We start from the raw sequence: 25436 nt of genomic DNA, 5'->3' as shown, positions 1-25436 counted from the left end.
TTCCCCTAAAGTGTCTCTGGTCTCAATATAAGAGGTAGACAGATCAAAGAAGGGGAAGAATACAAGAAACAATAAGACAATAAGAAATAGTTGACACAGAGTCACCAGCATAGAGCTGCAACATGATCCCTACAGCTAACTGATCTAACACCTTGCTACAATTGCAAGGAAAAGCCCCATTTCTTGGGACTGCTTCTCTCATACTGGGGCTTATCTAACACTACAGCAAGCTGAAGAGATCTAAGCAGCAAAGTGGATTTCCTTGTCATCATTTTAATAAAGATTATTTCTCTCTGCTGGAGGTCAGAAGAGAACCAGTAAGTATCCACACCAGGGCTGCGTGCTCAGTAGCCAGAAGTAGAAGGCACAGCTGTACTGAGACAGTCCTAAGCGGAGCTAACAACAAACATTATCCTCAGAACATCAGCAAGCTCACCAAAAGCACCTGACTCAAAGGGCTGCAAAGTCTAATAAGCCAAGACAAAGATTTATAAGTCCAAACATTTAACTTCAGGAGTCTATTAGAATCACCGATATGAGGCAGTCCATGGTCATATGACACAATGGACTTAATATTTTATGCATTTTTTTTTTTTTTTAACTGAAGTTCCCTATGGTAACCAACACTCATTCCATATATAAATAACCAGAAGGGAGGATATGAAAACACATGGAGATGAAAGAGAAAAAATTATGGTTTCTGTTTGTGCCACAGCCGTTGTTAATATATTTGTAATAAAGCAAGGTTTGCTCGTTTGGTGGCTGTTTGCTTTGTTGGGGGTGCGGGGGCAAGGAGCTGACAGGGGGGAAAGGAAAGAGGTATGGACTTAAATTTTAAGCAAAACAATCACAAGAGCAGAAAATTACTTTGTTTTGGTTGTTTATACTCCTCTAGAAGACAGCCTGAAAATTTGTCATCAAGATGCATGCTGAGCATTTTGAGAAGAATGTTACGGTATTTAAGAAAAAGCAGTAAACTAGTTCTGAACTTTCTGGAAAATACGGACTACTTACGCCCAGTAAACATTATCCTTATTGTTTTGAAGTCGCCAAGGTACATTTTGTCACTTCAGGCTTGCCTGAGGTTTCTCCTCTAGAGTGTCTATTTTAGAAAAATAACCCAAGGAGTGGTTTGCAGTAGGTAGTAGCATCAGACATATCTGACACCTCAGCTACTGAACATTCAAAGTTTTCTCAACAACATGAAGCTGTATGTTCTTCATCAAGGAGATTTATAGCTTGGCTCCATCCCTCCTACTCTAGTTTCAAAAGGAAATATGTACAGAAGATGTAATTGTTAACAAACTGAATGGCAATTTGTGCTCTCTTAGCACATTACTGACCTCTTTCCTGTAAAGAAAATGAATTTATAATCAGGATTTGTACATACCTGGCTCATTAGAACGCTGTCTTACTAGGATATTCTCCCCACATTATATCAAGACAGCATTCAAAAAGTTAAAAAAAAAATCCCAGTACTTACTACAGTTTCTCTTCAATACAGCAAGTGAACTTATTTTAAGGATACTACTGCCTTTTAACAGTACTGAATACTCCCACATATTTTCCACAGTTGTGATCTTTTTTATTTTTTTAAACTAGTGAATGGGAATAGGAACAAAATAACTTCTACCTCAGTACATTTCCTTTTCAGCTAAGGCATTTTACCTGCTGACAGGTAGGTTAAGTATTTGCCAAGAACTTGAACACTTTGATAAATCTGCAGAAACAAACAATAAAATTCAGCCTTTAAAAGCACCTTGGACAATCAGGAAAATCATGTAAGTAAATGCACAAGTTCCTGGAAAGGGCAGGGGTGGGAGGAGCATAGCACACACCAAAAGCATTCTTTCTATGTGGAAATAGTCACATACAGGTGGAAAGAAGAAGCATCACCTTGGTCAGCAAATGAGAAGGCTTTCCTGCAATGTTTCTCAGAAGGAGGGAGGTTTCCCTGTCCAAATAGGAGTGCTTGTGCAGAAAGAAAGAGAAAGAACATAAGTCAAAAGAAGTCAGTATAGTAATTTTATAGTGTCTTGATTACAGAAGATAAAGTAGGGTTTAAGGAAAAAACCCCTACGTCATCACATTATTTCCCTCCCATACAAACGTGAACATTCCCAAATACTACGAGCCTAACACGCTAGTATAAAAGCAGTTGTGCTAATAGAGGACACTATTTTAATCTTTCCCTGTACAAAATGTCACACAATAGAATTAAGAAAAGTTTTGCTTACCTGCTACTGGTTTCTTTTCTGCAAGAGACAACTTATTTTTAAGACATTTAGAACTATAAAAAGTAAGAAAACATGCACTTACAATGCTTTTCAAAATCCTGTCCAGTCTTCTAAAACTGAACATTCTACTTCCGTCACGCAAACATAAAGCCACTAAAAACTGGTCATCCTGGAGACAAGGAACTGGTTTCATGCTTTCTACACTGGCTGCTGCTTCCATAGTTAAAGAAAAAAGATGTTACCATACTAATAATCCAAACCTGACTTACAATTAGTTTTTTTCCTTTTTTTTGTTTTTAAAAAGGACTTAAGTCTCTCTTCTCTTGTACAGTCCAAATTTTATAATCCAAGAAGTTAGAAACAAATCCCCATATTTCTCCTGGAAGAGAAGTTAGCAGAAAATATATTTTAATCTGTTTAAAAAGTGGAAGCAGAATCAGTAGCAACCAGTAGAGAAGGACTTCTCAAAAGGCAAAAATCAGTTAATGACAGTTAGCAGAGTGATTGTCTTCTCCAGCATCTGCTACAGAGGAACAACAAAACCATCAGCCCACAGGAATTTGCAGAACCACATAGTCACAAGTCTGCTAAGGAAATTAGGCCAATACTGTGGCACTTAACAAGAGCATTAAGTATATCTCCTGTGTACCACCACTGTACTGCATCTGTCTCAGCCTTATTTGTGTTGATTGGTCCAATGCTATAGGAAACAAGGCATGACAACTGAGCAGCCTACTATACTCGTTTAACAATTAGCAGCACAGAATCCCTGTCTCTTCTTCAGAGCCACAATAAGGTACAGTCTCCTGAAAAAAAATGAAGAGACCATGTATACAACTTCATGCAAAGTGATATCAAATAGTTTGGTGAATACAGTTCCTGCAGGGGGAGTTTACTTGATGTGACTGCCACATGCTGGGATGAGTAAGTAAGGATCTCTAGCAGGCTTTAAAAGTTACAGCTCAGAAAAGACTCTAAACAGTATCTGAAGTAAAACCTAGGATCCAGCCCAAGCTCCACCTGGTACTTAGCCACTAATACAGACACAGGTTATGCTACAGACTGAAGGAAGATTCTTCTGCCTGCAGATTAATTACTGTTTGTGTCTACATCATATGTTTTAGAAGTACAGCAGTGCTGCCTAGTGACAAATTTTTCACACCTCAAGCACACACTGATAAGAGCTTTGTGATGCAGGACCTGATATAATTAAAAGATCTCGTGCATTGTTTACAGCCATACAGAATTCTCAGATTAGACTTCCTGACATACATCATCATATCATTTGGGACCGACGAACTAATATATTCTGCTTTTTCTACATACACAGGATTTCCAGCAACTTCAATGATACTTAAGAAAGGCTACCATTTAAAGAACAGTTCATTTACTCAGCCTGAGCAAGCCTGAGGCAATGCTAAACATTGCTGGTGAATAACAAAGCTTTGCTTAACTTGAAGGCAGACCAATCCTCTTTTTATGATTTCTGCTAGGTGCATTTTTACCCTGAATTGCATCCTTTCCCACACAGAAGCTCTAACTTCACAGAAAGTCAGTTTAGAATCGTCTCATTACAACATATTACTACAGAACTTCTGGAATAAATTGGTTGGCTCAATCCAAAGCTCAAAAATATACATAAAAATCCAAAGACAAGTTCAAGGAAATCCTTTTAAAGAGTTTCTTCATAGACACCATGGACTCCAATTAATATGGATCACTCTTTCTTGGGGAATGGAGCACTGCAGTAGAAAGAAAATTACAATGTACATTTGTAGTCTCTTCCCTAGGGTTTAGCCACCCTCTCTCCTTAGCCTATCAGTCAACAATAGTGTCAGGATAAAGAGGGGATATTGAATTTCTCCTTAAAGGCAATACTATTTGCTAGAGAATATTTCTCCTACGGAGAAGCTCAAGGCATATCATTTAACCTTCTTCCTGTCATTGGTCGTTTTGCCTGTTGTCATCTTGTATTTAAGTACAGTGGAACTTTTCTCCACTAAGGAACTTTTATTCTATCCAGAAATGGGAATGCCATGTATTTCTTAGAAAATAACAACCACTGGGGACTTTGCTAATACTGCTTTCCAGACTTGCAACAAAATATGAAAACAGATAACCACAGGAAAGTTATTCTGGAAATCAAGAATGATGGTATTTAATGTGAACAGGTGTTGGCCAGGAAAATGTGAAATAACAGTGTGATGACAACTACCTATGTGGATTTGAGCTGGAGAGACATGTCTAGAAACAGGAACGCAACAGTTCTTTGCCAGACACCTTTTGTGCATGGCTCCTTCCCACTGCATAACACATTCTGTGCAGTACTGCAGATATCCAAAAGTTAGAGTGAGCAGAAGTAGCAAAGCAACAGGAAAGCCCAAGTTCTAGGAATTATAGATTGGCTAAACAACACCTATGTGCACATAACATTTTTTAAATATTTGACCTGCACAAACCATTAGAGAAAGAAAAAAACCTAAGTTTCATTTCAGAACAATGTGTTACTCTTTCACAATCCACAGTTTTAAAGCATTTAATCTATTTCAAAGGAAAGACTTCAGCTCAAACATCAAGCTTTGAGGTGAACAGATGTTGCCCTTTAATAGAGGCTCCTAGGAATATTCCATTGTTCGGGGAAAGATAAATATTTTGTTACTTCTTCTTAAGATACTACAATCCCATTGGACCACACAGAGGATCTAAATAGCCCACTCTTCCTCTCTACTTCTGGAGTTCAAATATATATCAAAGCTCTGACAATATAAACGCCTGATCTTTCCAAATAAATTAACCTACTTTTCTGCCCCAAGTACTCTCCCAGACTAAAAATAACACCAATGAAATCTAGGAAAACAAAACCAAAACATTAATTACTCCTGAGTAGGCATTTCTAGTCTTCCATCATGAAAAGCATCCGTTCTCCTTCCATCTGCTCCCGTCACAACGACGAGGACTCACGCCCTGGCAACAAAGAATTCTCTCCCCCAGTGCATCGTCTTAGGTTCATTTAGGATAGAAAAACAATTCTTATTACACAAAGTAGTATGTCCTGTCCACCCCATCCCCCTCAATGCCATGCATTTTTCTATCCTGTTGCAGGAAGCTGACTGCTTCCACAGTACAAGTCCACCATTTCTCATAATAGGTATTTTCAGTTTAAATTTTTAAAAAATTGTCACGCAACCAGAATATTAAAATATCCTTGAAAGGTAAAAGCAGTTTGGAACATCATGAAAGTATCAAAATTTGACAAAAGCTTCAGAGAAGGCAAAAACGTGCAGTTCTTTATACTAAGCATGAAGTTATATAAGATCCAGGTTGTAAAAGTGTTGGAACACTATTTAATTGCTGTATTCACTAAAATACTCAGTGAAGCTTATTCAAGATGAATAACACTGAGTCAAGACTTGATGCCTAATTCATTTACCAAATTCTTTGAAAGATCACATATTTCTAGGCCAGCACTTAACTAAGGGTGCAAACCCAAATAGTATATAACGTGTACAGACCAAAGCTAGCTATAATTCTTCTACTAGAAGGTTTTTTTAAAGCTGTATTTTTTATGTATAGGATAGCTTTCTCAATAAAATCCAGCCATCAGTTACAGCCACACCTTTTCATAAGTTTTTGTATAAAATGACTAATGCAAATGCAGTGCAAATGAAAAAGCTTCCCAAAGTTATTTCCACTATATGTAGAAAAAATTCACTTAATAGGCATTAGTAGATGTTAAAATTTTCTACTAAAGGGGATCTATAAACCCACTCTGTCAATAAAAGAATTTTAAAGCCAACACTTTGATATTTTAAATGATGAATACAGAGCCAGACTCCACTTAGGATTCCCAGTTAATCTAACACCACCACTGCTCAGGCAGAACTCAAAGTACCATAGCCTGGTGAGCATCCAGGAAGGGAAATGTGATAGGGCTTTAAGAGGATTCTTAACAGGCAATAAGAAATTTTTCTCCTTGTCACATCAAATCGTATCATGTAATTTGCACTTCCGCAGAAACTGTTTAAGTAAAGAATCTGTCGATATAAACTGTGCTACAAGACTTTACAACAGTAACCCTGGACAGGCCATAACACTAGCCGTGCTGGAGACTGAACCTCACTTTGTTTCTTTATAATCTTCAGAAGATACTCTTCCTTCCTTAAAAAACGCAAATATGAAGCCTACCATCAGGTATCAAATACGCTTGCAACTTCTTTTCGTGCCAAAATCGCTTCTTTTAGGGACAATCTTTACACAATACATAAAAAGCTATTCAATTATGTTTTAGCGCTTCCTCCTAATATGGAACAGGCTTTGAACTAAGTTTCAGAAACTCAATTTACTTCAAAAGACCTGGACAGAGAAAAAAATAGTGAAAAGAAAACTATAAAAAAATAGGAAAATTATGTTTTTAACTCATTTTATACCAGAAGTATAAGCAGACATTGCAATGATGACTGTTTTGGACTGTTTTCTACCGTAACTCCCAGCAGCAATTATTCCAAGTCACACTGAAAACTATGGATGTTAAAAATAATAGTAAAAAAAAAAAAAAAAAAAAATCCTTAAAATACTAGAAAAGATATGCTGATCAGAACATTAACGTTCTATAAAATAAAATGCATACCTTTCTCAAGGGATGACAAAACAGCTGTGCACAAAACTATAAAGTACAAAAACATTTTTACATTAAAAAATGGGGTATGATGATCAAAATATCAGAACTAACAAAAAAGCATATAAATAATCCTACTAATGTCTCCATAACGAACTTTAGCTGGTATGGATAATCACAACACAGAAAACTAGATTTGAGTAAAATTAACATTTAAAAGTTCTAGATGCAGTTAGGACAAAAAATTTTAAATAGTTTTCATGTGTAGTTCATTCAGCAAAGACAGCTAGCCTTGATGTTTGTAAAAACATGGAATATAGTCTTGTTCCAAATTACATTTTGGACTTCAAAGATTTCCTATATCCTTTCTTTGAAGACAGGAATGTAACATCCATTATCTTCAGGCCTAAATACCAGAAGTTCATGGACCAGCTGTTGAATATTGCATTTCACAGTGTTTTCAGAGAACTCAACACAATACTTCTCTTAAATACAAAGTAGCTACTTATGCCAGAAAGTTTTTTCAATGCTGAAACATTTTTATACCCATCACCAACCCTACATCTACAAAACATGTTTGCTAAACATGATAGAACAGATGGACTACCAGGAAACTGAAAATACCTTTCAGATTTTCAGAATATAACTGGCTGCACTATACTAAAGGACAAGTAATCCTCTACATGGCCAAAAGCTCAAGATTTTCTCCCCTATTATCCTTGTCAGTTCCTTTATGAAAAGCTCAGTGGGTTGTTTTAATTCTTGAGGTTCTGAGGTCTTAGGATGAAAGCCAGTTGTAAAAAAAACAAACAAACAACTGAAATGATTTCTAAACTAACACTGAAATACTGAGCATATTAGAATTATTTTTTGCATACAGTAACTGATCAGTGGATTTTAAGAAGTAAAGATCCTTTTAGAAGAGGTAATAAACTGAGCTGTCCAGCTAGGTTCTGAAGGATGCAGGCTGTGTAGCCCATCTTGCAACTGTAGCAGGCCATCAGTTCACAGGTAACATGCTATATACATTGCCTCATTTCTTCAATTCTACTTGCACATTTTTGCAAAACCTTGACAATCATGTTCATATCGAACACTAATCCATTTTCTTGTTACACACCTGATTATCACTTAGTACAGAAGTGGGACAAATTTAGAAAGGTTCAATCTCGTCGCTAAGAGACAGAGCTGTATCTAATTCCTCTAATTTTAAGGTAAGGGCTCAGAATACATACATGCAGGGTTTAAAAACAGTACAATACAGTATGAAAGGTGCCAAAGATGTTTTTTACACTCTCAATTTACAAATAATGAACAAAAACTGGGTGGGAAGTGTAAGAAAAAGATGACCTGGCAATCTTCTAAGGTATTTTATCTTATTGTTCTAATGCCTTAAATATGTTAAATAGAAAAACTCCTTTCTGGTTAAATATTATCTGTAGGTTCAAAGACATCATTCACTCAAGGTATGTACAACAGAATAACTTACCTCAATACATCAAAAAAAAAAGACAATGACAAAACACTGAGGACTCGTGTACATAAATATCTTGCCGCATATCTTGCAAAACTCTAACAATTTAACATTAACACATACATCGAATTAAACCAGCTGGTGGCACTCTTGTGCCACTGTTCTGTATTTAATATGACAGTTGAGAAACAGTACAAAAATCTTTTTTAAAAGCCTCCTTCTGTCCCTAAGAAACAAACTAAAATGAGGGAAACTGAGTAAGCAGTGTCCAACAGAGTTATATCCTTGCAAAACTTTGTTGAAAAGATAACTACTATAGCCTTCATTTCAACTACATCAGTACGTTGAATTCTTTAGACTCCAGCTTAAAGACTTAGAATCCACTATTTTCAAAAGATAACTCAGGAATTAAAAACAGTTTAAACATATTTTTTGTAATTTTGTCCCAAAGGGGGACAAAGAAGGGAAAGGAGAACTGAAATTTTTCTTTGCAAACTCTTTGAGATCATGTATTCATATGGAATGTGTAAGAGCACACAATATTAAATGATGAACATCTAATTAAAAAAATCCATTTTCTGCTTTCCTTTGCAATGGGGGTTGTTTAGCCTGTAGAAAAGGAGGCTGAGGGGAGACCTTATCGCTCTCTCCAACTACCCGAAAGGAGGCTGTAGCGAGGTGGGTGTCGGTCTCTTCTCACAAGTAAGAAGTGATAGGACAAGTGGAAACGGCCTCAAGTTGTGCCAGGGGAAGTTTAGATTGGACATTAGGAAAAATTCTTCACCGAAAGGGTTGTCAAGCATTGGAACAGGCTGCCCAGGGAAGTGGTGGAGTCACCATCCCTGGAGGTATTTAAAAGACGTGTAGATGTGGCACTTAGGGACTTGGTTTAGTGATGGACTTGGCAGTGTTAGGTTAACAGTTGGACTCGATGATCTTAAGGGTCTTTTCCAACCTAAATGATTCTATGATTCTATTCTATTCCATGATTCTATGACTGCCAAGAGCAATCATGCTTCAGAAAAAAAGTTAAGTGTATTTTAAGTAGCCTTGCCGAATTAGTAACTAGAAAATAGGCAATGATCAACTTAAAGAAGACTAAAAAGCTTGACTGTAATGATATACTTGGTTACCTTACTGCACTGTTGGGATATTAATGAATTAAACTCAAGTCACATATGTGATTTTTGTGTTGCAGGCAAATCGACACAATTATTGATATAAACAGAAGCCATATAAACATGTCATAATAACTTACAGGAGTCAATTCAGCTTCCTCTTCTGGAAAGTTAATGGGATGCTTGGGCTGATTGATGGAATGTCCCATAGAAACAGTAAAAATGTAGGAAAATGGGGAGGGAAGGATGCAAAAGGGGAAGAGGGGAAAGGGAGGGAGGAGAAAGAAAGGTTTTATTATCACTCAGAAGAGGGAAGAAAGAAGCAGTGATAACAATTAACATAAGCAAAGGCAACAAAACTAGATTAAGAAGTTGCAGCGTCCCTCATCCAAATTTCTTATGGACAACTGATCAATGACGTGAAGACAAGAGGAGATTCAGGCTCTCTCCTATGGGAAGGGAGAAGGATATAGGGTACAAGTACGTTTTCGACCACAGTAAGGGGGGAAACAGTCAGATAAAAGCACTGCAGTAAAACATCTGCAGGCACACACAACACACTTTTTCTTCCTTTGTTGAAACAAATCAGAAAATAAACCCAGGTAACATTCTATTTGCACAATCACTTGCTCACTAAGCCAACAACTGAGAGTTAAATTCGCGAAACACTACAAACAGAAAAAAAAAAACCTGTCACTTTACACAAGCTTATCTGCTTCCCATGTCAGTTCCTCCATACCAGTAAATAATATAATACTCTCTGGTGACAATTACTAAGTACATATTAGAAGAATGTCCATTTAGTAGAGATTTATCTTATTTCCAGTTGGCCATACTATTTTATGGCCATACTCTGATCATCCTCACACTGTAATTCATTTTAAAAGAAATGAAGTATTTCTGTATTTCCATAATCTTCAGTAAGGAAAGGGAAAAAAAAAAAGAAAAAAGATATTTGCGGCTCAGGACAAAATGTTCATGGTAGTGACAAGCTTCTTAGTGTGAAGTTGTTAAGGGATCAAAAATTGAATATTATGCTACTAAAAAGTGGAGTCCCTAAGATTTCCAGTGTGTCATCCAATGCTTGCTCCTTTTCCTTCAAAGGTACAGAAGTATTTGTTTCAGGCATGTTAATTTTGATAACTGAGTTACACAGTTAAGGTTTGACAGATGCAAAAGGGGTTACAGCTTATTCTTATCAAAACCTCAAAAAAGGAAAATAGACACTTAGAAACTGAAGTGGCAGCATTAGATAACGGAGCTGCCTGATACTTCAACACAAGATGTGTTTTCAGTTGCTTACAAAAATTTTGCCAAGCTATAACCACTAAGACAGAAATTTTCCATGATGGATTACTGTTATGGGATGATTACTAGTCATTTACATTAGACAATGTATTTCCAAGAGAGGAAAGGAAGGTGTATCTCATTTAAAATATAGATGTTTTTAAAGACCTCTGCACATCTGACCATGAAATATATTATTGGCAGGGGCATCCTCAAAGACTTGCTTTGTGCTGTCCCATGGGAAGTTACCCAAATTTGTCTGAGCATAAGCCTTTAGAAATAAAATTGTAGTCCGTAAAGTCTCAGTGAAGTCTGGACCATCACAATTAAAAAAACCTCAAGGCTGCATCCTTTCACAGAGCACTGCCTGGCCCCTCAACTGGACTGCACACTATTAACCTTGAACAAAAGACTGGCCAAGCTTGAGAATGCTTGGACCCATGGTGGGAGAGTACAGCAGCTTTCTTCAAATTGCAATGACTGGCTGCTGCAGAGCATATGGGAGCCAGATATGCGAAGTGAGAATCTGGAGCTATTACTCTGTGTTCCCAAGTGGCCAACCCTCCTCCTGGAACTCGTGCAACTCCATTTCACTGCAGGCAACTGGAATTTCCTAACTCTAAGCGTTCAACTTTGCAACTTTAAGAAAAACCCAAACAAACAAACAGCAAAACAATCAGGACTTAAAAAAAAAAAAAATTAGTTTACAGCAAGTATTTCTTAACTACTAGGGACGCTTGTAACTTTATGCCAGTTCTGACAGTTACAGTCTAAACCTATTGAAATTCGCTGCAATTTAAGAAACATGTCTGCGGACATTTCAAATTAAGAAACTGCTGCACTGTGTACATGAGGTGCACTATTCGCTAGTCCATGTGACTCCCAGGTCAGGTTGTGATGCTTCCCTGTCAAACAAGTTCCTTGGGACACACCAGGACAGAAAGGATTGCAAAAGCTAGTAAACATTTCAGTTCAAGCTTATTTTCACTACTGGTTTTAAGAAATTTAAGACTAAAGTGCCACAAGAAAGAGGCAGTCCTGACCTTCCCCCAACCATATGCTCTCACATCTCTTGTGTGGACAGCAGTGATTTTGACCACGTGGTCCAGTGGATCAATGAACAACTAATTCAGAAGGATTATTTTTCAGGGAGACCACAAGCTGATCCAAATCACTAGGCAGCTGCACAAACACTACTGCCAATACAAGATGGGGCAAGACTGCCCAGTTCAGCAGTAACATGGACCTAAATTAGCATAAACCAAACATGAAATCCCAAATGAAGTTTGTCTGCAGGGAGATTTCAAGCAGTGGAATTTTCCAAAAGAAAAACAACACAACAGGAAAAAAATAAAAAGATGGAGTATAATTTCATGGAAAATGGTTGTCCAAAAAGAGATGCATTAAGTGGAAGAGTGAAAGAAGGAAGGAAAAAAAAAACACCACCTAAACTTTAGTAAGACTAATTCATGCATAACTGCATTAGAGAAAGAATATTAGATACTTCATCTTGTGAAGGGCTCTACCTGCAGCACAGAAAACAAGACATCAAAGCAGCTAAGAAACCTAAGGAATAAAAGTACACATAGCTTTAATTGGTTTTGTTTTAATCTGCTGCCTTCTACACTAAGTAGTAACTGTATTAAGTAACATCTGCTTATGTGTCTGTTGACTTCTAAACTATGAATCAGTCCAAAAAAAAATGACTGTAGACATCAAATCATCCAAAGATCAATCACTAGAAGAGAACGGGTATACACAGCCAGAGAGTTAAAAGTCACAAATCTACCCTTTCGGTTAAAAGAAGATAAGCCATATGAAAAAAGTTAAACCTGCATTCATAAAGCAAACCACTGATGTGGCTGGTCTAAAATCTTGAGTAACTTTTACAAAGGTGAGACTAGTAAATGTCCAACACAGGAAACTGTAACCAAGGCTGTAAATTTTGTTAACTAAAAATGAAGACTTTTCTTTGTATTTGCAGACAACTTTTACTATACTATAACAGACTAAACACTTAACCAGCATGCACAAAACTGACACAGCTGAAAGGCCAGTTCTCAGTTGTTTCTTCAGAACGTGAAGTCTCATTTTTTGGGTTCAAACTCCTTTACAAACCTGACAAACCCTAGTTTTCATCCTGTAAGTTAGAAGTATATGCAACTGAAGAAAACTGCATAAATTCTTTTCTCCTCTTAAGAGAGTTTAGTGTTCCACAACCGGATGCTGTGTTCTTAATTTTTGTCATCTGTTCCAAATTTGATTTTTGGCAACCTGAAGTAAGGACAAACAAGTAATCTCTTGCTAATTTCCTACAGATGTAGTATTTCTCTTCCCTAATCTAATTAGATGTTGCAGAAAAAGTAAAGGAATTTGTCTTGGTTTTAAGTCGACTGGTGTGTCTACAAAAAAATTGGCTGTTTTAAAAGCTCCATTAATTAATCACAACTTGTAGAATGATATCTTCACTGGAAACTGCAACCAAAGCATACAACTCCCTGCAGTACTTTTGACAAATTTTGGTAGCACCATAAGGCAAGAACTCTTATTTCTCAACTCAGGTCTAGTGGCTTGGTCCAAGACTGCTTCTTCAAAGAGGTATGTTGCCTAGATTTACTTGGTCATTGATCTATGGTATTTTGTCTCTTGCAGATGAACCTAGTAAGAGTTCCAACCTTGGAGCCACCATTTTCTTAGCTTGTCTGTATCAATGATGTAATTTTTTCTCAATAAATCCTATCATAAACACAAGTATTTTTCTAAAGTGCTGTGGAACCGGCATGAAAGCAGTGAGATTTATTTTAAAATTTGGTTATTTACACAGCATCCAATTCAGACTGTCTTCTACAAGTGATGAAGTCTGTGATAGCAACTTCTCTAATCAATGCATGTAAAGAGGCAGGAGGGGAAGCTAAAAGCATAAAAAAGGTCACTGGACTGCAGACAGCTTCCGTCAGCAACAGCAGCTGTTCTACTGTTAGCATTACTAATCAAAACAGCACATGTACATACACACACAGAAGTCTAACCATTTTAAGAGGGTACCAGCTCAGCTGACTACCACTGCCACCAGCTCACATCCTTTTCTTGTAATAGGCAAGAGTCTACTCCAACTGGAAAGTGAAGGCTGATGAACTTTGAACTGCGTGCGTTCATCTTAAAGAGTTGGAACGGCTGGAGAATAGAAACCATCAAGTGTTTGGTATCTCCAGAAGAACACAATGGAAGAAAGGCCAAGCACACCACAGCCAAATTCTAACTGGTATAGTATGACTTTGCTGGAGACAGTCCTCTCACTACTGCCACATGCAAGGGGCTACCAGGGAAGTTTCTGAAGAAGCAGTTTTAACTGCAAATAAATGCATTTCGGATAGCAGAGTTTGAGTTATTCAGTTGCTCGTCCACAAAAGACTCCAACATCATGGAACAACCAGAAAGAGCAGCATTTAGGCATAGACAATGCCTTTAGTGTTCATACTTAAGGTAACAAAACATACCATAACTGTAATTCTTGAGTTGATACCAGCTTTGCCAGCCAGCTGTGTCAAACAAGACAGGTACATACTGTCCATTTTCCTATTCCTTCCAGGGAGGGAACTTTTAAGCTTATTCATCAGTGTGAGGCAAAGCTGACAGGCAGTCTCAGAAGATAAATATATTCTTACATGTTTTACAGTTCTTGCTACACCTTAAATAGTGACCTCCTATGTGGAAAAAAGTTACAGGGTAAATTTTAAATTAATGGCTATGAAATAAGTCGGATGCACTGATCGGCAAATCCAGATTTACCAATACAAGGATAATGTTTAGGTTCTCATTTTCCTTATTTTATATCTATATACTCCAATTTTTAAAATCTACCATTCCATGCATGTGCAGTAATTTAAACTTTTAGAACGTCTCCCTTGGATTCAATGCAAAATTCTTACCAAAAAAAAAAAACAAAACCCCAAAAAACCCTTCCCATCATTTGCTTTGCAGATTCCATAAGTATAATGGGAAAAAAAAGTTTAGATAGTAGTTTTGCAGGTATTAGGAAGAATGTATTAGTAATCTTTGGGTTCTAGTGCATCACATAACAAAAACTGTTTTACTGTCATGCATAAACTTCATGATGAATAGCCAAGCACATTTGATTACCAAAATACATAAGTATTTTTTATATTTCGTAAACTGATATGTTTATCTCAGAGGATATTTTGAAAGCCTCCAAAAATCTGGCAAGAGTCATTTTACGTGTATTTCAAGAACATTTGAAAACTGGATGGCTCACACTTCTTATGCCAACAAAATTGAAAGCCAAAGTAATGCTTCAAGATGATAGATATGCACAATTTTCCTTTACTGTTGACTTATTAAACAACACTTTGTGACTAATAATTGGAAAAAAAGAAAGAGAAAGAGATGGTCTAATTGTGTTTCAAATTAAGTCTTTCCATTGACTATTTTCAGCTTAGGAAAAGGATAACTGGAAACACTCCAGAATACACTTTGTGTACAAAACTAAGGACATAATAGAACTGGCAGAAAATGAAATTAATTTAATTTTTTTTAAGAGTCTTTAGAAGAAACACAAAATAAACGTCCGTCATGCCTTGTTTGTTGCATATCTGTAACTACTCTTACAAATCGGAGACTAACATCCTTTGCATCCGCTAACCACACAAAACATGGAATGTAAGGAAAACTACTCAAACCTTAAGCTCCCAAAATACAAGAGCCAATAATGCTCTATTCCTCCAAGAGCTAAAATAGCCCACAACTGTTCTTTAAATCACCTACAAATAATATATGACGTTCAGCAGTCCAACTCTATTTTAAGACACTGTTTCCTACCAAAGACTATGTATATTATGGGTTGATATCTCTGCATACAGAAACAGTTAACTGCATTTTCATACAATGTAACATTTAGTAATCACACATAAAACATGACCTACAATAATCTTTAATGGGTAGAAAAGCTTCTGTGTTATGCCACTGTGTAACAAGTATTATTTTAGTGACAACATGTCCATACAAGAACCAAGGCAAAATTGCTATGGAACACCAACTTTGTCTTTCCTTATGCCCATTTCAAGTTTTCCACTTTATCCCACAGGAGTTATCAGCCAATACAGATTTGTCTATGTGTGCTGAGCTTACATTACAACCATTACTAACTGTCATGCCCCCAAAAGCTCCCTTGTTTTCCCCCCAAAAAACATTAACATTTACTCTACACTGCCACCTTCTCTGCCAAGTGAAGCAAAGAACCTGTAGTTTTAATGCACTGGCAGTCCCCTGTCGTGATTTTCACCTCTTATACATCAAGTCTAAAACTACAATGAATTTAAGTAAAAGCTAAAAGAAAAAAAAAAAATCATGTAGCATTACCAACTGCTAAATTATGCATTATCTTCGTCTGTAAGTCAGAATCTCTCAGCTGTGCAAACTGGGTTACAGACATAAAGAACTCCATGTTGAGAGGGAGTGGGGGTGATGCTGTACTGTGCCAGACTTCAAACTTATCTGCAACCTCTTCACTGAGTATATGCAGGACAGTAACAATGACTGTCCATGAATGGACCCTTTCACTGATCAAACATAACTAGCTACATGAGCATGATCAACACAGTTGTCTACTCTCTCCCCACTACTTTCTTCTCCTATTGCTCTAGCACAGCTCACTGAAAACAGAGACAATTTCTTGATGGCAGAGGGACTGAAGGAAGAAGGAAAAAGATAATATGGGTGGGTGGAGGGGACAAGTTAGTCATATAGTCATCACTTCCCCTATCTTTAACTCATGCTATTACATCACTCATTCGGTCTGCGTTCAAGTAAAGTATCTCACATGCAGAAACAAAGATTTAAAGTGTATGCCACTCATTACACAACTAAAAGCACAGAAGACAAAACGTAACCTACCAATTTAAGGAAGAATACTGTTCAAGCAAGGATTTGGGAAATAATTTTGTGAAAGAGAAATTTCAATTTAGCAAAAATTACAGGGGGTTGGGGTGGGGTGGAAACAACTTTTCTTACTCAGTAATGCTTAGAGGAGACTGAAGACAAGAACGTAAGTGCAGACAGACACTTTGTACCACCAAGACAAGATCTCAAGACTACAAAGCAATAGTCTTTGAAGACATTAATGTTCACAGTGTCCAAAGAGACAGTGTTAAGAATTGTTACGAAAGGGAGAAAATTAAACAAAACATGATGACAACTAATAAAGCCGTGATTTTAGGCAACCCAGGGAATTCCAGTCAACTCTCCTGAAAGTGGCAGAGAGACAAATTCAGAATGAGAACAACAAGGATGGTCCTGGCCAACAGGACCACCTAGAGTTATCATCTGTCATGATGCTGATATATCTTCAACCCCAGGAAGTTCCTACACTACAGACTGCTAGGAGGAAGAGGAAAACAACGACACTTAAGTGCCTGTCGAATTGCTCAGGCAAAATGATTTGAATAATCCATTACCACCAATGGGAGTATTCCTGCTCTCCCTTCCAGCCTCCAGTTCTTGGCTACAATCCCCCTACTGCGCATCAGCACACATCAGACCCCTCTGAGCCTATGCAATTCACCCAAATAACACAGTTTGAGCCCCAGAATAAAAGTGGCAAGTGTGTGAAGTACCAGTAAGTGCCAAAGCTGGGACAAGGGAGGAGATGAGACAGTGTAAATAAGAGCTTTGGGGAAGGGAGGAAGAGAGGAAAGGGAAGTCATATCCTCCCATTTTTGGTGGCTGTGGACTATTACCAGTCAGAAAGTATACTAGACTTCAGTGGGCCCTTCAGTGGGCCACTGCATGGCAGTTCTTTTACAGGATTTCCCTACATTTCCAGGTCAGAGAGCTTCTAAATACACAGCAGAATTATTTTTTAAGATAGAATACTGAAGTTAATAACTGCAAAGCTTAATTTCCTTTTTCAAACAAGCATTTCCTCCTATTAAAACAGTCTTCCGTTTTACTTAGTTTTATTGGAATCACAAAAGGAAGAGCATAACATTAAGTTGTGGAAGAAAGGATGACTTTTTAAAGTACCTATACTGCCTGGAGAGGACAGAAAGGATCGGTCAAAAGGGCAGAGCTGCCAAGTCACTGACCTCTTTTGTAAGAGCCATAGCAGCAAAGAAAAATTTTAAAGGTCAGCTCAACTACAGACAGTCTCAAGGAAGACAGGCAACAAGAAAAGAGCTAACTTGAAGCACTATGTGAGAATAACAAATCTCAAAACAGATCTGCTATGGCCATGAAGTAATAGCCCCTCTCACTTTCTGCATAAAAACCGTGGGGTTTTTTCCTACATGGGCACTAGGTTGTCTTCAAAGGCTACTTCCTCAGAGGGATGTCCTCTATTAGAAACAGCACCACTGAGTCAACTGTGTGGGTGGGAGGGTAGAATTCAGCTCTACTAGGAAAAGCTGTTTTGGTACACAACCTAGCCGTGAAGATTAATAAACCCCTAAACAGTAGTTTTCAGGCACTAAATGAATTAAAAAGGAAATAAACTCCTTTGCTGGTACACAATGATTCCACCAAAGGATCCTTGGGTTTCTGCCCATTTATAAGGTGAATTTCATTTAAAAACCACCACCACAGAATCTGTCACAAACTCCAAACAAATGTGATTTTCCCCTTTTCTGTTCACCAGTGATGAGAAAAAAAGTTGCTTCACAGTAAAAAGTCCCAACCCACCATATAACAGTTTTAATACTCAATAGCTGAATACCAATTCTGTAAACTTGGGGAAAATTTCTCAGAGTTGAACACCTTCCTTGCTAGTGAACTTAAAAAGAACAGATAGAGCAAAAACAAAGCAGTACTGTTAATGAGTGTAGAGGTTTCTGCTCTCAAGAGGAGAGCAGAATTTGGCTCTCAAATTACCAACACTTTCTGGTTACCTCCTTCAAAGGAATCATTCTTGTCAACTTATCTGGGCAGAGAAACAATAGCCACATTCTTATGAGAAGCAATCACCGGGTTTATAAAAGCAGCTCTCACATGTCTTTGTGAGAAAAGCTTCTGGGGGTGATTTTGAGCCTTGCAGTCAGTGGCTAAGCTCAGAAAGCAACTGAGAAAGCAACTGCAACATCTGCAGCAATATAGATTAGCTTCCAGTGAAGAGAAAGCAACATCTTGACCTGTCTCTTGATTCACCAACATCAAGTTACTGAAGTGCAGCAGGTGGTTTGTTGATTACTCATGCCATGAGAAGAATTGAAAAAATCTGGGAGACAAGAAGAGCAATCTTACTGATGCCTCAAGCATATCCCTCCTGAAGTAAAGAGAGGCTGAGATCTAGAGGGAGACCTGCAAAATCAACTGCAGAAAACATCCTGCATTTTTAAAAATTAAGAATGCAAAATTCAAGTTTTTCTTGTGCTATGCAAGTTACAGAAATGATTAATGCAAGTAAATCATCTTTGTAGCCTGAGGAGAGACAAAAATGCAATATTGCCTAACCTTCTACATTAAAAAAAGAGAGATATCAACATGAATAACAGTCAGAGATAAAAAAAAAAAGCCTTGTCATACCACAGAAAGAAAACGATTGACAAAAACAACAATATAATCAGTGATTGTCATAGGCTGGCTCCAACACTTAGGCCTACAGCAATAATGCAACGGTTTGCATTTTAACTTTCCAAAGAGAAAAGGACACATTTCTATCTAGCTCTGTTTTGCTTCATTCAATATGAATCTCCAATAAAAATATACTGAACACCAACAACTTTTTATAAAAAAAGAAAGTTTACCTAAACTGTCATTCATTCATTTCTCACCACTTCAAATAAAGATTTAAATCTAAGTGTGACCTTGATGAGTTGATCATTAGACTGACATGCCTGCATCATTTCCTCTTTACATCAGATGAACTTTTGCTGCAGATGGGTAGAGGCATGCTTTCAGCACAGCTCATTCAAATTAGTGTTAATTATTGATTAGAATAAACTCAGCTTGTTCCAGTTTTCTCCCATAAAAGAGAACATGCATATTAGTACAACTGACTTTTGAACAGGCCAGATTTCTGTTTCAGAGAATATTTCTGCAAGACAGCTTCTAGTTCAAGTTCTCTAAATTCACCAGAACATTTTCTGCATTTCCTCACACAAGTCACCAGCACTTTCAATGTTCCCCAAACTGGCTGTGCTTTTACTGAAAAGTTTCCTCTCTGATTAAGCAACACCAAGGCACCAAAATCCCAAACGAACATCTGCTGTTGCTGTATCCCAGCCCAGTTTTTTTTCCTGTGTTGTGCACTACTTCAAAGAGTTCTCCCTGTCATACATTAAACAAGAATATTAAGTAGCAGCAAATTACTGGTATAGTATAGCTCCAGATAGACACTCATAAATTGCTCCATGTGTTTCAGGTATTAAGTGTACTGTAACAGGAATGTAGTCTTGTCAGTTCTACTTCCTTTTTTCCACAGCTGTGCACTCCTCAGATTTAAATTAAAAGCAATATATGAGATTTACTTAGAATAAAAACATTAACTATAAAACATTAAAATCCATGACTGGCTTAGGAGGAGGAAGAGATGGGGAAAGCCTTTAAAAAAAAAAAAAAAAAGGAAGTACACATTCTTTAAAAAGATTCCTTGCAGACAGAAACAAAAACAGAGAAAGAAGTAGCCACAGCATGTGCAGTCCATGCAAAAGCAATCTTAATCTTTAATCAACCCCACTGCACTGAAGATGTTTAGCTAGGAGTGTCAGCATGGGGGTGGGGGGGAGAGGTTTAAAGAAAAAAACCCCTAAAACTAACCAGAATCTTGAATTAATGACACTCTACCTCAGTGATTGGTTGCCCTTGTGATGTCAAGTCCAGTTCCTGAGGTCTCATCACCTTATCGATATCCAAGGAGTCCATGCTGGAAGCTGCAGAGGTTATGCTGGAACGTGAGGAGTTACTGATTGAACGCACCTCAGCATCACTCACTGTGCCAGCAGATGCCGTCCTCCTGTGCTGAGCAGTAACTACTGGTTTGGTGTCTTCTGCAACAGACTGTTGGGCTGCCTCATCCATGCTCAAAGAGGCCTTCTCCAACTGTGCAGTGATATCATCCAAAGATACGTTGGCATGTGATGGTTTAGTCACCTTACCAGATGAGGACGATAATCCTTTCATGCTGCTGTGCTTAATAGAAGGTCGGCTAGCAGGTGGTTTCTGAGCTTTGGATTCTGTGGTAAGGCGTTTCACTGCAGCATTGTTTGCTGAATGAGACCCAATGCTGCTGAGCTCCTGCTCTATGGAACAGAGATCAGCCATGAGGGCATCTAGATCCACAGTCTCCCCCTGATTCAGGGCTTCTGCAACAAACAAGAGTTTTCAGTACATGCAGAGTTACTTCATTTGTCTTTGCAACTCTTCACTTTGCGTTATCAAATTTAACAGTTAGGGTAAGGGAGCAAAGCAAGCTATATTTTCTTTTCCCATCTGTATTGCAAAATCTCTGCTCACTGCTAAGCAGAAATTTATTTGCACTACTACTCTTGACCAGTCTAAGAGCAATTAAAAAAATTTAGGTTAAATACATTTGCCAACAGAAGAAATCTATGAATGTTCAGATTACATTTGAAAAGGTTAAACTGCTGTCCTGTGAACAGGGTCTAAAAATACATCTGTATAATATGCCTCAACTTTTCAAAAAAGTGTAGGTGTTTTGCTAAGCATTTTCTGCTAAAGTAATGCAAGGTATGCGACACTGCTTTTAAAAAAACCCACAAAATACTATGCGCTTACTCAAGCCTTTAAATTAAGGCTTCCTGTATTACAACCAGAGGAAGCTATTTTAAGACAAGGAAAAACATGATTTTTGTTTAACGTGAAAGCATTCTGTAGCTATATTCCCGCATCCTGTCCCATGAAGCAAGATGCTCTTTCTTCCTGTTTAACAGATACACACCAATGCATTCTTTCATGAGACCAGATCCCAGAACGTGTATTTCTGTACAAGCACTAGACTACAATTCTCAGATACTAGGTGCTGTAAAAGATACTGCTTTAGGATACTCAAAATTCTGTGCCATCAGAAAGCAATACCTTCAGCAAACATGTTCTCACTTCAGCTAGAAGTGTATTTAAATGCTCTTATATTTTACAATGTTCTTATTTATAGCTGGAACAGGTTTTTTCCCTAAACTAATATTTGAGGGGGTAAATAATTCAACAAACCGTTCAAATTGTACATGGAGAAGCGATATGAGAAGTTGGCAAGATTGGTTTCCTGACGGAGAGGTGATCTCTTCACTGGTGCCACAGGCTTGTCTGTATCCAAACTCTGAAAAAGACAAAAAAAGGGCAGAATAAAGTTTGACAAGGAACTGGAAAAGCAAATCTTCAAGATAAATGAAAATTATTTCAAAGATATTTTCAAAGAAAATTAATTCAAAATAACTGAAAAACTTTCTCTAGGAGAAATTTTTCAAAGACTCCTGGCATATCAGGCTTTAGACTGAAAACATACATCACCATACCAGAGATTTAGCTTCAGATATTCAATGGAGAAAAGATGTTAAACACGTTCTGGCTTTTTTAGAATCAAAAGGACGGAACTATATTCCAAATGCATTTTTAAGTGGTGTTACATACTAGCTCATTTTGGAACACAGACAGCTGGCTTACCAGTAACAACTTCTCTGCAGCGAATTGCACAAGTATCTAAACATTCAAATGGTGGCACCCTCTCTAAGAAATGCATCATTAGCTTATGAGCATAATCATGGCATAAGCACACAAAGGATTTCAATGAAGAAATCTATTTTATTAAAAAGGATTTTAAATTGGCTAAATTCAGCCGTTTTTCTCAATAAGCCTTTCCTGTGAGAAATGTTAAATAGTGAAAGCAAATCCCAGCCAGTTAATGTAGGATAAATTTTTTTAGAAAAACTAATATAGGTAAAAAAAAGACAAGACATCTTTCTACACAATACATTGAATTGTTATGTTATGAAGGCTAATATGGGCATAACATCGTAATAAATACCAGCATTTTTTTAATTAGCAAGCAGTAGGGCACTATGATCCAGCCGGTGACCCAAGAGGTTCATGACAGGGTCTGGAGCTGCTGCCCCTGGAGTGACAGATGTTAGATGGGGAATCTAGCTCTTGCTGTCGCTGAGGCTCGACAGGCCTGCAGAGGGTTTGAATTTAAGCAATGCTTGTACTGATAAAGCTCTCCTGAAGATATGCTTGTCTGAAAGAAAAGCATCTTCTAGCTCCAAGAGAACAAAGTTTCTCACCTAAACTTTTTTATTTCCATTTTCTACATCTTTACTCAAGCCTTTGTTAAAAATCAAATACACTATTTTTTTTCCCTAATATTTATTTTTGCTGAACTCCCTTCTCTCCTCAGTTTGGTTTGCACTTAAAAAAAACAAACCACTTTATTAAGGAAGTCAATCATCACTTAAGGAGAAGCCAGTGATGCAGCCTTGTCTTCCATCAGGTGGAAAAAAACTCAGCTGTAGTACCTCTGATGGAGCTTACATATTGTCCCATACAGAATAGCTGGGGGGGGGGAATATCTATCTATAACCCTAGAGGCAGCAGTGAAATTGCTTACAGAAGAGGCAAGTTAGGGCCCATTCCTTCAGATTGAACCCACAGACTGCTACAAAAGATTTCCTGTAAAGCTAATATATTCTGGTTAAAAGCATCTAAAATGTGTTTTGCTGAATTTAATTAAGTTTTTTCAAACCCTTGGAAACACATGGGATATGCTCTCACTATTATCAGAGCACTTTCTCCATAACGCATTATGACACTAAACTAGCAGTTTGGAGAACTGCTGAAAAATGCAATAGCATCAAAAGCTTAGTTCTGAATGATCATGAGAAGTAAGGTAAGATTTCCTTCATTTAACCTGCACCATAGAGCAGGATAACTAGAGCAGGATAAATGTTAATGCACTCTGCATCAGTGCCAAACACTGCTCACACATGCTGCAAATTTTGTGACTACATTTTATAATGCTTTTATTAGACCAGCAGTTAAAGAGGGCAAAGTGAATTCAAATGATCTCATGGGCATCTTAAAAATTACAAATCTTTTAAAAAACACTTCCATCTGGAAAGGACTCTGGGTCTTACTTTCAATCCCCCACAAATAAACATTTAGGAAATCTAAAAAGGAAGCTAAAGTTCAAGGAACTCAGGAGAAAAAAAACCTGTCCTCCTACTGCTCTTAAGGTCCAGCTGATAAATAGCAACAAATGCTGAGACTACAGGAGAATGCACTTCGGAGCTCATTAGCTCTAATCATCCCCCTTTATTGGGACTTTATTGGGACAGCTGCATCAAGACAGGATCACTTTCCAAACAAATGAACTGAGACACAACTAACTGCATTAACTTGTTTATACAAAACCATATGAGGTCATTCAAAGTTCTGGGGGAAATGTCATTTCTCAGTAGTCAGAAAAGACAGAAGAGCAACTGTTAGGCTATGTTGCAGACTGTTGTACAGCAATATGAAAGTAAGAAACAAACAATGTGGGTCCTCCCCTTAACTATCTGTTAGTAGGTTTTAAGAATTTTGCATGGATCAGCACACAAACTGAGACATCACCATAAAGTCTGTATGTCAATAGTGTAGCTGTAAGCCCCACGTATGCTTGTATTTCGAGGCTGCTCATACCTGAAAAAAATGGGGCAGAGAACAAAGGTCTAAGACCAATTACCCACTGTGCTCCTCTGTGAAGATCCTCACTTTAGGTAATTTACAGAGCCCACGCCTTAAAAATTCTTCACAGGAAGTTAAAAAAACCCAAGAATTACGATATACAGATTTATTTCACACTGTCTTCCATTCATCTCAAAAGGCAGGATTCTTTATTGCCCCACATGCACAAGTTCAGAAAAAAAATCATTTTCCCCCAGAGTGCTATCTACATTTAGATCTTGCAGGCAGAGATTTAACCAGAAGATAACAGAGATGAGCCTGAATTTGAAATGCTGTCACATGATTAGCTCAATTTTCCTTCAGTGTTTGGGTAAGATGAAGATGAGAAAAACTGCCTCTTCTCCAGCTTACTGAAACTTGAGGTATCATACCTTTGCTTAAGTCTACGTGACAAAGAGGGAGATGATGAAATACGTTATTCAGGAGGGCCAGCTCACACAGCTGAAAAAAACATAGCAGGCAGTCACAGAGAAACAGCCTATCACCCCAGGAGTCTGGCATACCATGCAAAACACAAGATTTGCTCGTGAAGGAAAGAAAAAGCACTAGAAAGAAGGAAGTGCCAAACGAAGACGTCCTATCAGCTGCCCCTCTGATGCAGGAAGAGTACTCTGGCACAATGGTGAGTCCTCTAGGGTGTATCAGGGCACGCTACCATGTCACCAGTGGTAACATTCACAATTTCTTGTTCCTTATTGCTGTTCAGGTGCAACAAATAAATGCTGTTGTAGCTGGACAATGTCCAACCATATGTTTGGAGATACGGCCTACCTCTAGCCAGCTAAAGTCAGTGTTTCTCTATATACTTGAGGACAAAATTCCAATTCCATAGTTGTCAGAAGGAATCATATCCTTTGGGAAAGGTCAAACTAACATGTTGTGAAAAATGAATTTAACAACTTTGAGATGGGGAAAACAAGCCAATTTAGAAACCTTTAAAGAGTACTGAGCTGGTCACATGCTACAGGCTACCTTGCTGCAAGTGGCAGTGCTAAGTAGTTAGCATCCAACTGAAAAGAAAC

At 37.7% G+C, this 25436-nt stretch overlaps 1 protein-coding gene across 1 annotated transcript in view; it reads right to left on the bottom strand.

Moving 5' to 3' along the window:
- Positions 1–25436, bottom strand: part of RAPH1 (Ras association (RalGDS/AF-6) and pleckstrin homology domains 1) — a 96872-nt gene that overhangs the window by 32465 nt on the left and 38971 nt on the right. The window contains exons 3-4 of the mRNA XM_050900097.1: positions 21907–22012; positions 20524–21041 (exon numbers count right to left, since the gene is read on the bottom strand). Coding sequence (XP_050756054.1) covers positions 20524–21041; positions 21907–22012 — 624 coding nt within the window. The remainder of the gene's footprint in view (positions 1–20523; positions 21042–21906; positions 22013–25436) is intronic.

The sequence above is a fragment of the Gymnogyps californianus genome, chromosome 7 (assembly GCF_018139145.2).
Source record: "Gymnogyps californianus isolate 813 chromosome 7, ASM1813914v2, whole genome shotgun sequence".
Lineage (NCBI taxonomy): Eukaryota > Metazoa > Chordata > Aves > Accipitriformes > Cathartidae > Gymnogyps > Gymnogyps californianus.
The sequence above is the reverse complement of the archived record's forward strand: the minus strand, read 5'-3'. Positions and strand labels throughout refer to the sequence as shown.